Here is a 12,500-nt window from a genome sequence, read left to right as displayed (position 1 = left end):
CAACAAATCCAGTCGTGAAATTTCCTCGCTCCTAAATATTCCACAGTCAACTGTCAGCTGTATTATAAGAACGTGGAAGTGTTTGGGAACGACAGCAACTCAGCCACGAAGTGGTAGGCCACGTAAACTGACGGAGCGGGGTCAGCGGATGCTGAGGCGCATAGTGTGAAGAGGTCGCCAACTTTCTGCAGAGTCAATCGCTACAGACCTCCAAACTTCATGTGGCCTTCAGATGAGCTCAAGAACAGTGCGCAGAGAGCTTCATGGAATGGGTTTCCATGGCCGAGCAGCTGCATCCAAGCCATACATCACCAAGTGCAATGCAAAGCGTCGGATGCAGTGGTGTAAAGCACGCCGCCACTGGACTCTAGAGCAGTGGAGACGCGTTCTCTGGAGTGACGAATCGCGCTTCTCCATCTGGCAATCTGATGGACGAGTCTGGGTTTGGCGGTTGCCAGGAGAACGGTACTTGTCTGACTGCATTGTGCCAAGTGTAAAGTTTGGTGGAGGGGGGGATTATGGTGTGGGGTTGTTTTTCAGGAGCTGGGCTTGGCCCCTTAGTTCCAGTGAAAGGAACTCTGAATGCTTCAGCATACCAAGACATTTTGGACAATTCCATGCTCCCAACTTTGTGGGAACAGTTTGGAGCTGGCCCCTTCCTCTTCCAACATGACTGTGCACCAGTGACCAAAGCAAGGTCCATAAAGACATGGATGACAGAGTCTGGTGTGGATGAACTTGACTGGCCTGCACAGAGTCCTGACCTCAACCCGATAGAACACCTTTGGGATGAATTAGAGCGGAGACTGAGAGCCAGGCCTTCTCGTCCAACATCAGTGTGTGACCTCACAAATGCGCTTCTGGAAGAATGGTCAAAAATTCCCATAAACACACTCCTAAACCTAGTGGACAGCCTTCCCAGAAGAGTTGAAGCTGTTATAGCTGCAAAGGGTGGACCGACGTCATATTGAACCCTATGGATTAGGAATGGGATGTCACTTAAGTTCATATGCGAGTCAAGGCAGGTGAGCGAATACTTTTGGCAATATTTGTGTGTGAGTGTGTGTGTGTGTATATATATATATATGTATATATATGTATATATATATATATATATATATATATATATATATATATATATATATATAATATACACACACATATATATACACTACTCACAAAAAGTTAAGTATATTTGGCTTTTGGGTGAAATTTATGGAAAATGTAAAAAGTTCACACTACAGTGATATTATATCATGAAAGTAGGGCATTTAAGTAGAAGCTGCAATGGTGATTTCCTCATCTCAAACAATTTATTGAAACAAAATCCAACAACAGTGGTGGGTATACCACAACAAAAAATCTCAATGTCTCAATAATCTGTCATGTGACCTTGACCATCAATTACAGCTTGACCACGACGTCTCATGCTGTTCACGAGTCGACTTATTGTCTGCTGAGGCATGGCATTCCACTCTTCTTGAAGGGCGGCCCTCAGGTCATTGAGGTTCTGGGGTGCAGGGTTACGAGCCTCTACACGGCGACTCGGCTGATCCGAGGTTTTCTATGGGATTCAGGTCTGGAGAAAGTGCAGGCCACTCCATTTGAGGTACCCCAGCCTCCAGCAGCCGTTCCCTAATGATGCGACCTCGATGAGCTGGAGCATTGTCATCCATGAAGATGAAATTAGGTCTGTGTTGTTCATGCAGGGACACAATGACTGGATTAATGATGTTATTCAGGTAGTATTGGCTTGTCACTGTACCATTCACAAGATGTAGGTCAGTTCTGTATTGAGTAGACACACCTGCCCAGACTGTAACACCACCACAACAGTGGCTGAAGCATAGCGCTCTCCTTGACGTCTCCAACATCGTTGACGGCCATCATTTCTGCTCAACGTGAATCGACTTTCATGAGAGAACAGCACTGAGGCCCACTGGTCCCTCGTCCAGCATAAATGCTCCCTGGCCCATGCTAGACGATGACTCCTGTTGCAGGTCGTCTAGCACGCAGACCACGCTGATCTAAACGGTTTCGAATGGTCTGATGTGACACTTGGGTTCCTCTCACCTCCCTTAAATATGCCTGGAGTTGAGTGGCATTCATCATCCGGTTCCGCAGGGCACTGTTCACAATGAAACGGTCATCAACGTGGGATGTGGCCAAAAGACGTCCACTTCTATGCCTTTCTGTGACTCTTCCAGTCTCTCTGTATCTCTGTCCCAACCTGCTGATGACACTCTGTGACACTCTAAGCTCAGTGGACACTTCCCTCTGAGAACATCCTGTTTGAAGCCTCACAATGGTGAGGTACTGTTGATCGATTGTTAGGTGTGGTCTTGGTCTCATGATGTCAAAATGTGAACAGCATGATGAAGAGGACTGTTTAAATACCAATTCTAATTGGTGATTATTAATATTAACCAGAAAATTTATTGGTGGATTCATGGATCAAACATCAGTTGTGAATTTTGCCGTTAAGCACCTTGTTAGAGAACAGCAAGTTCTGCAAAAAGTACTGAAACACTGAACAGTTGGACATGTGCATTCAAAAGTATAGAGAAGGTCAAATTAAGTTCACCTGGAAAGGTTATAGTGCATTTTAGGTGAATCCTGAAATTTCACACGAAAGCCCAATATCCTTAACTTTTTGTGAGTAGTGTATATATTTGTGTGTGTATATATGTATATTTTATATACATATAAATGTATGTATATACACACATATATACATACAGCTCTGGAAAAAAATGAGACCACTGCCCAATCTCCAGATATCAACTCTATTGAAAACCTCTGGAATGTCATCAAGAGGAAGATGGATGATCACAAACCATCAAGTAAAGCTGAGCTGTTTGCTTTTTTGCAAAAAGAATGGTATAAAGTTCCCCAACAGCAATGTGAGAAACTGGTGGAGATCATGGAGCAGTTCACAAAAAACGAAACAAAACTGTTCATCTCACCAATACATGGACCTGGAAGAAAAAAACAGAAGAAAATGATTATTTTGCAGTGTGTGTGTATACAGCTCTGGAAAAAATAAGAGACCTCTTTAATAACTCAAATAAAACAAAATGCAATAATTTGTAAACAAATTGTGTTAATGCTTTGGCTAAATAACATTAAGAAATCAGTATTTGGTGGAATAACCCCGATCTGCATGTGTTTTGGCTCCATGCTCTTCACATGTGTATATATATGTGTATCAGTGGTGGACCGTCAGGGTCAGCAAGTCCTTCTCTGCTGGTCTAAACAGCAGTGATCTGACTCGCATGTTAATATATTTAATATATTTTTCTATGAATGTGTATTAAATTATTCTCAATAGTCTATTCTCTACATTTCATAGCTTTTCTCTCGGTTGCGCTGCTTCCAGTAGTGTATATTTATGATCAGAGTATTTATCCAATCATATTTCAGCCAGTGGATGACATCATGTGTTGCCAGGGTGAAAATCTGTCTTAAGGCCTTCAGAATCAATAGTGCAGGCGCCCGGAGCTTAAAATAAGTGGCAATGAAATTGTTACCTTAACCAATCAGATTTGGAGTTGGCGTCGCTGGGGCCATCTAGCAGGCATACGATTACGTCAGCAATTTCCCGTCCTTTGATTGGATATTTGGAGTAGTCAGAGACAGCGACCCGCCCATATACAGTGTTTCTATATTCACTGTGTCTCGTTTCGGATGCTGTGTCCTCCGGAGATTGCAGTTTGCTGCATACGGCATGAAGAATATCTTTTTTGAGAAAAGTAACCGTAATAAAATTGACTATTCCTTGTGAGGTGTGAAATACTGTAGACTAATTTCTTTTTTACTTTATTTAACGGTTGATTAGTATCTATTGCCGTGGCGTCCAGGGGCGATTCTAGAATTTTCATTTAAGGGGGGCTCAAATAAAGGTTTGACTAAGAGGGTAGGATGGTAAACTTACTGCATCATTCCACTGTATTGCATAGATGTGTATAACATTTGAGTACTGAACAAGCCAAATACGAGTCTTCCTGATCACACACACACACACACACACTTGTCTTCTGATCCTCGCTCTGTAACGCCGCGGTCTGTGGATTGAAGAATGTGCTGAAAGACGGGGAGGAGCCGAAGTCTGCTGCCGTTTTCATATGAAATTTAAAGGGGAGTGAGGCGATCACCATTTTGTGTAGAGTTTATGGAGAATCGCAGAATTTTAGGAGGGCTGAGTAGAAAATAGCCTAGCGATGCCCATGGTGGTGTCATAATGATGGTATAGAGATGGATTAATTTAGGAAGGACACCAGTGAAGGCCTAGGTGTGAATGATGCACGGCCCGCCACTGATGTGTATAAATATAGATGTATGTATGTATATAGATGGATGGATTGATAGAGAGATAGATGGATAGATATAGATTTGTGTGTGTATACATGTGAGTGTGTGTGGGTAATATACCTGGTGAATAACATGGCTGTGTGTCTGCTCGTGTCTCTCTGCAGATGGTTTCCGTAAAGTGGTGCACATTGAGCAGGGAGGTTTGGTGAAGCCTGAGAAAGACGATACAGAGTTCCAGCATCCCTACTTCATCCGTGGACAGGAGCACTTGCTGGAGAACATTAAGAGGAAGGTGACCACAGTAAGCTCTGGTTTCTTCTCCTTCTCTCACAGCCGTTTACAGAAGCAGAGAATGAAGAGTCTCTGATCTGAAATCAGTACATACGGGGTTATTTAGCATGCTTTACTGTTTCTCACACTCCCACACAGCGGTGTTTACAAATCTGAATATTATTTACATGAAAACATGGAGTGTGTGTTCTACAATTGGGCTGGAGAGTATTTTAACATACACAGTGTTCCAGACATCGACAAGGTTTCGGCTCATGCAGACACGCAGCAAGAAAACGACCGCAGAGTGTTTCAGTTAGCAAGACAGCGCTACCTTCAGACCTTTATTGTGAATTTGTCTGAACTGTTGAACAAATCCAACATGAGCACTTACACTTCTCTCGCTGTGACACACTGCTCCTTCTCCTAAATATTCAGAGAAAATCCATCCTCAGGTACAACACACTGACATGAGCAGGAAACTTTTTTCTCCTGCAGAGAATTAGCTTTTACTTTTCCCCCCAGCAAGAGTCATGAGTACAGCAGAGCCAGAGATGTTCTTCCACACGTCCCCCAAACTCTGAGTACATTCAGTCCGGTGTTTAATACGCACAAAGGATTAAACACTGCAGGATTATTACTGGAGACAAATCCCCATATATCAGATTGTAAGAGAATTAGCAGCTGCTGGACTTTTCCTGGCCTGAAACGGAACCACGGGTCAGTAGGAATTCAGCTTCAGCCCAGACTGTCTGAGGAAAGACTGAATGAGGAACTGAGCTGGAGATGTTGTAGAGAAAGGAAGGAGTACTTTTAATGTGTTTGATTATACTCGAGCGTATTAAAGTGAATTGTTCCTCATTTTGAAATAAACTGAGAAGTAATGAATTTTGAATTGAATTTTTAGCCCAAAGATTCACACCTTAGTGAGATTTCACATCTTCTCGACCTGTTGCTCATTTTGTTGTTTAATTTCCCCCAAAAAAACATCTGCTGCTAGATATTTCTCCATGAATGACAAAACTCTGACCCAGAAATATCCGCGGCATGTCGTCAGAACTATTGGCCTTATTCAGTGCTATTACAGCACTGGTGGACCAGCAGGGTCAGCAAGTCCTTCTCTGCTGGCCTAAACAGCAGTGATCTGAATCACTGACTCGCATGTTAATATATTTAATATATTTTTCCATGAATGTGTATTAAATTATTCTCAATAGTCTATTCTCTACATTTCATAGCTTTTCTCTCGGTTGCGCTGCTTCCAGTAGTGTATATTTATGATCAGAGTATTTATCCAATCATATTTCAGCCAGTGGATGACATCATGTGTTGCCAGGGTGAAAATCTGTCTTAAGGCCTTCAGAATCAATAGTGCAGGCGCCTGGAGCTTAAAATAAGTGGCAATGAAATTGTTACCTTAACCAATCAGATTTGGAGTTGGCGTCGCTGGGGCCATCTAGCAGGCATACGATTACGTCAGCAATTTCCCGTCCTTTGATTAGATCATTGGAGTAGTCAGAGACAGCGACCCGCACAAACTAAATTTTATATATATATTAACTCTCGATGGCTGACAGAGAAGAAGAAATAGATTTGGTCATAGACATCCTTATGAATGCATTTTCAAGGCGGACTTTAATAAAATTGACTATTCCTTGTGAGGTGTGAAATACTGTAGACTAATTTCTTTTTTACTTTACTTTTATGGTTGATTAGTATCTATTGCCTTGGCGTCATAATGATGGTATAGAGGTGGATTACTTCAGGAAGGACACCAGTGAAGGCATGAAATGCACGGCCCACCACTGTATTACAGTATTTAGTATAGAGGTGTGAGATAAGAGTGTGTGTGTGTGTGTGTGTGTTTATTATAAATATGTAGAAATGTTTTAAAGATAAAGGTTCAACTGGAAATCCTATGCCTATCCCCTCAGTCCTTCAAAGCAGAGCAAGAATATCCAAGACTAATGAAGAATAATCTTTTTACCTTTTCGGTTCCTGGGGATATTTGCCACCGGGATTGTTTGACCCGAAGGGTTCTGAAGTTCTTGTACTATGGGATAGAGACACTTTAAATGACCTCAGGATGATCCTTTAAGACTCTGAATTAACTTTTTCCAAAGTGGACTTTTACACGGGTCCCCCAACCCCCTCCTAAACATCTGTCCATGGGTTCAGGTTCAGGACACGCGCACATACACACACACACTCAGATAAACACACCTCTTACAGTTTCTTGGTGTTAATCCTCAGGTATCCAATATTAAACACGAGGACCTGAAGCTAAGCCCAGAGGACGTGAGCAAAATGATCTCAGACGTTCAGCACATGAAGGGAAAGCAGGAGTCGATGGACAGCAAGATCAGCACCCTCAAACAGTAAGTGAAACTCGCAGGTGATCTCCAAAACAACTTACTTTATATCATAATTCATTTGCTGTTCAAATCAGCTCCAATACTTTGTGAAGGTTTTCCACTAGATGTTGGAGTGTGACTGTGGGGATTAGTGATCATTCAGCTACAAGAGCATTAGTGAGATCAGACACTGATGTCGTAAGAGTGAGGAGGTCTGTGGTTCAGTCGGTGTTCCAGTTCATCCCAGAGGTGTTCAGTGGGGTTGAGTCAGGGCTCAGTCCAGTTCTTCCACTCAAGTCAAGTCAAGAAGCTTTTATTGTCATTTCAACCACATATAGCTGACGCAGTACACAGTGAAATGAAACAACGTTTCTCCAGGACCTGGTGCTACATAGAAAACATTGAACATATCGTTACAAACAGAACAACAACACAGAGCTAGGGACAGATGTTTGTCCTAGCTACATAAAGTGCAATGTGTGCAACCAGTTGCTAACAGTACAAAGACAAGGCAGTGCAAAAACAAGAAGTACAAAAAACTACACAAGACAGGACACATGGTGGCGAAAAAAATGTGCAACAAAACAAAATGGAATGTGCAAACTCGAGAAACTGTGAAACGCAGGTATCTAATAACCTATATATTTCTAAACATGTATATAGCAGCATGACAGTATGGGATTGTGCAAAAATGCAGTAGCAGCGGTTGAAGTAGTGCAAATAAAATGTAATCATTAGTGTGAGTCAGTTTACACAGGTGTGTGTGAGAGAGAGCGCGTGAGAGAGAGAGAGACACAGTTGATACAGTTTCAGTTCTGGATGTTGAGGAGCCTGGCTCCAACCCTAACACACCATGTCTTGATGGAGGCAGTTATTTTAAGCTGCTGATGAGAAGCTCAGAGTTCACTGACTGCCATCATGAAATATACACAGGAGGTAGAGGCCTGGACTCGGACCTCCCAGGTTTCTCATGCATTGGTGTGTCTCTGTATTTCATATTGAGGTGAATCTTTGTGCTGTTTTATGTAACTAGTTGAGGGCTGTCGCAATACCAGAATAGTGACAATACAGTAGCAGCTTGACATTTACATTTTCATTTACATTTCTGACATTTGGCAGACACCCTTATCCAGAGCGATGTACAAAAGTGCTTTGAAGTCTCCTTTAATGAATACATGAACACTAGGTCACAGATTTAGGATACTATCTACCTGTGTTGGAGGAAATACAGCACAACCTTGAGTATCGTGATGTTCAGTACTTACACTGTACTCAAATCCTGCTACAAATGTTATCTGTTTATTACATTGATTAAAAATATATCAGTTTCTGGAAAAACATACAGCTTAAATCTATTTAATAAAAGAAATTAATTAATTAAGAAACAGAAGAACTGTTGAGTTCAGACACACGTTCAAGACTAAAGCCTATTAAACATGAAACATTCAAATGTGGCATAGTCGCCATCTTCACTCAGAAAGAGTATTTGGTACACAGTGACTTCCCTTGTGGTGTGTGGGTGTGAACGCGGCGCTCACACTCGGGTGTGAACACCATTTTGTGTAAACTGTTATTTGAAAAGCTCCCAATAGAGCAGCAGAGACCCGACTGTGACACTTTCCTGAACCCCAGAGAGACTGACTTACCCACACATACTGTTACTGTCTCAATCAATTACCTCAATGTATCAATTACCTTTATGCAAAATAAGTGTAATGCAAAAACTAGTATTTTGCATGTTATTGTCTACAGAAATCAAGGCTAGGATGTGCTGCTGATCATGTGTAATTATTTTTATTGCATTTTCTTTCTTTGTGTAAATTTGTTGCATTTAAATAAAAGAAAAGAAAGGAAACATTTCTTTTTTTGTTGGACAAGTGGATTTGTTCCTTTTCTGTTCTTATCAGGTATATATTCAGCTATAACAGTATATATATTCAGTATTTATTCTGTTATCACATATATATTCACTTTAAAAGAATTACTTTGAATCAAGACTGATCTTTAATATCAGTTTAAATGTTATGTTGTTTATCACATATGCTCTTAGAAGGGAGTCCATCCATCTCTCAATACATCTATCTATCCATCTATCTATCCATCTATCTGTATATGCGAGGGTAATTTCTTGTTATTTTATTGTTAGCAGTGTTAGCTCTGTAGTGTGGTAATGCTTAACACCGTCCTAATATAGACTGCCTCTCTCACAAGTAGAATGGGACTTCCCAACTACAAGTTAGACTGCATGTCAGAGCACACACACACACACACAGAGCTGTGATGTGTGCACACGCTGTCAGGGTATGATAAGATGATGACTATTCATGTCCTGTCCTCTGATTACAAGATTTTGTGTAAAATGTGCTTTTGGTTTTTGTAGGTCTTAAAGCAGGTGGCTGTTTTTCCTTCATTTCATAAAGAGTGGTCATATATATTGGAAATGAAAATGCCTATGTCCCTAAAATTGTGAAACATCCACGATATAAAATTATGAATGAAAATGTAGTTTTATTTATGATATTTACGCTTTGTCTGTATTTTGTATTGTCACTGTTTATACCTTGTCAGCCTTCTGATTGTCAGGTGTGTGTGTGTGTACTGAGCAGGAGGATGTGTGGTGAGGGTCATCTGGAAAGATGTTTTAATCCCAGCTGCATAGAGGAATCTACACCTGCCCCAATAAAGGTCCAGAGCCTGAGTGGGGTTGAGGTAGTATGGGCGAGTGATAGGGCTCAGGAGAGGATTTGAGCAGAAAGCTCTTCCCTTGCTGTGCCCTTTCACTGCCCTGTTCTCGAGGTTTAGAGTCTTTTACTCTGCTTCATGAAGGCAGGTGAAGAATCTCTCTTCATTCTGTCACTTCAGAAAGGAAAAGTCAAGTGTAAAAAAGTTGTCTGAATTCAGTTTATTGGATTTTTTCCTCTTATTTCTTCCTTGTTAATATTTGGCTAACTGTGTACATCTCCATAGCTGTCTAACATATTTATATCTTGTGCAGAAGAATTAAGATTTAGTCATAAAACAGTTCTTATAAAAACATAGAAAACACATTAATGCTGAATAAATAGCTACAGAACATTGCTTATGCACGTGTGTGGAATATTTTCCTGAATCAGTAAGAGACCTGTATGATGTACAGTGTAGAACATGTGATAAAGGCATTTGTGATGCACATTGCTATACAGAGAAATGCGTGTGATGAAGTTCTGGGCTACCTGAGGTTGGCCCCCTGTGGTTGATGAGGAACAATGCTCAGGGGTAATAGCTGTTCAGCTGTATAAATGATGCCCTGAGGTCTGAGCACTGATCATGAGCCTTTTCTGTAGCTTTGCTTTAGTTTTTGTTAGATTTTTTGGGGTAGTGGTACTTCAGTGGTTAAGATGTTGGACTGCTGATTGGAGGGTTGTGAGTTCAAATCCCAGGACTGCCAAGATGCTGGGCCCTTGAGCAAGGCCCTTATCCCTCAACTGCTCAGTTGTATGAATGGATAACTGCATCTGCCAAATGCCATGAATGAAAGAATTCCAGGTACTAATAAAGAGCCTGCATCTTTTAAACAAAGCAGGTTTATTAGGTTTAAACCTTATATAGGTTTATTATAGATAAACTTTTCCTCAGGTACTGTAATGTGAGACCATTCAGCACTTTATAGATCATTACTAGTAGTTTATAATTAGCATGACCTTTAACTGGTTCTGCTAAAGACTCTGTCTGCTGTATTATTATACACGTATTGAAACATCCAGACAGCAAGCCATTACTGTAGTCTTATTGAGAGGTAACATATAAGCATGAAGAATGTAGCAGTATATTTCTGAGCCTCACACCATTTTTGAACTGAAAATGATTATCCTAGTAGTATTATCTACATTCAAATAATCTGAGCTTCAAATGAGTGAATGAGTCAGTAATCACACTTGGGTCTTTCTCTACTGCACATGAGACACCCGAGAGGCCATCCAGAGTACCTACCTTCAGAAAGCTCTAGTTTTGTACGATAAAACCTAAACTAGAAAAACCACACAAGCCAGAGACCAGTAATATAGTTTATTGACTTCTTTAACCAGCGCTGTTTTAGTTTTGCTGAGCCTAAACCCTGTCTAAAAGAGTTCGTCATATGAACTCATAATTTCCACAATCAAGGATCTACAATAAAGAGCAGTTTTCATACTGATCAGTTAGTGACCACTGAAAAAGGACCTGGACAAGTGGTTTGATAAATGCCAGATTATAAGATTCATCATCATTATTTACACTGAATCAGTCACTCAAATGCGGTCATAAGGCAGTAGATCTGGGAGAAATCTGCAGCAGATAATGTGGCTGTGTATGCCCCCATTCCTGAAATATTATACAGCTATATTAATCTGTACTGCTCTGGGACGCGAATTTGTCTTTTTGGGATTTGATTCCTTTCTAATGTGTGTGTTACTTTTTGTCTTATTTAATATAATAAAATAGTGTATATACAGTGTGTGTGTGTGTATATATAATATTATATATATATATATATATATATATATATATATATATATATATATATATATATATATATATATATATATATATTATATATACACAGTCAAGCCCGAAATTATTCATACCCCTGGCAAATTCTGACTTAAAGTTACTTTTATTCAACCAGCAAGTTTTTTCTTGATTAGAAATGACACAGGCATCTCCCAGAAGATAATAAGACGATGTACAAGAGGCATCATTGTGGAAAAAATTATTACTCATCTTTTATTTACATTTGAACAAAAAGTGGCATGTCCAAAATTATTCATACCTTTCTCAGTAATCAATAGAAAAGCCTTTATTGGCTATTACAGCAATCAAACGCTTCCTATAATTGCTGACCAGCTTTTTGCATGTCTCCACTGGTATTTTTGCCCATTCATCTTTAGTGATGAGCTCCAACTCTTTCAGGTTGGAGGGTCTCCTTGCCATCACCCTGATCTTTAGCTCCCTCCACAGATTCTCAATTGGATTTAAGTCAGGACTGGCTGGGCCACTGCAAACATTAATGTTTTTGTCTGCTAACCATTTCTTCACCACTTTTGCTGTGTGTTTTGGGACGTTGTCGTGCTGAAATGTCCACTGGTGCCCAAGGCCAAGTTTCTCTGCAGACTGCCTGATGATGTTGAGAATTTTGATGTATTGCTCCTTTTTCATGGTGCCGTTTACTGTGATTAGTTTCCCTGGTCCACCAGCTGAAAAGCACCCCCAAAACATTAGGTTCCCACCACCACGTTTGACAGTGGGGATGGTGTTCTTAGGGTTGAAGGCTTCTCCTTTTTTACGCCAAATGAAGGCTACATCATTGTGTCCAAACAATTCAATTTTTGTTTTATCTGACCATAAAACAGACGACCAGAAGTCTTCTTCTTTGTCCAGATGAGCATTTGCAAAGGCCAAGCGGGCTTTTGTGTGCCTTATCTGGAGAAGTGGTGTCCTCCTTGGTCTGCGTCCGTGGAACCCAGCGGTGTGCAGTGTCCGTTGGACTGTCTGCCTTGAGATGTTGCCACCAGCAGAGCCCAGATTCATCAGGATTGGTGGTGATCCTTG

The 12,500-nt window shown here is 40.7% G+C and overlaps 1 protein-coding gene across 5 annotated transcripts in view; it reads left to right on the top strand.

Annotated features, from left to right (window-relative positions):
- The window catches only part of hsf1 (heat shock transcription factor 1), a 39,417-nt gene that overhangs the window by 11,278 nt on the left and 15,639 nt on the right, over positions 1-12,500 (top strand). For 3 of the 5 annotated variants that reach the window (XM_058377437.1, XM_058377438.1, XM_058377435.1), the window contains exons 3-4: positions 4,476-4,612; positions 6,835-6,959. In XM_058377437.1, the coding sequence (XP_058233420.1) occupies positions 4,476-4,612; positions 6,835-6,959 (262 nt within the window). The remainder of the gene's footprint in view (positions 1-4,475; positions 4,613-6,834; positions 6,960-12,500) is intronic. The other 2 variants (XM_058377436.1, XM_058377439.1) reach the window with 2 other exon arrangements.

The sequence above is a fragment of the Hemibagrus wyckioides genome, linkage group LG24, assembly GCF_019097595.1.
Source record: "Hemibagrus wyckioides isolate EC202008001 linkage group LG24, SWU_Hwy_1.0, whole genome shotgun sequence".
Taxonomy (NCBI): domain Eukaryota; kingdom Metazoa; phylum Chordata; class Actinopteri; order Siluriformes; family Bagridae; genus Hemibagrus; species Hemibagrus wyckioides.
Note: the sequence above shows the minus strand (reverse complement) of the source record. Positions and strands in the feature narration are given on the sequence as shown.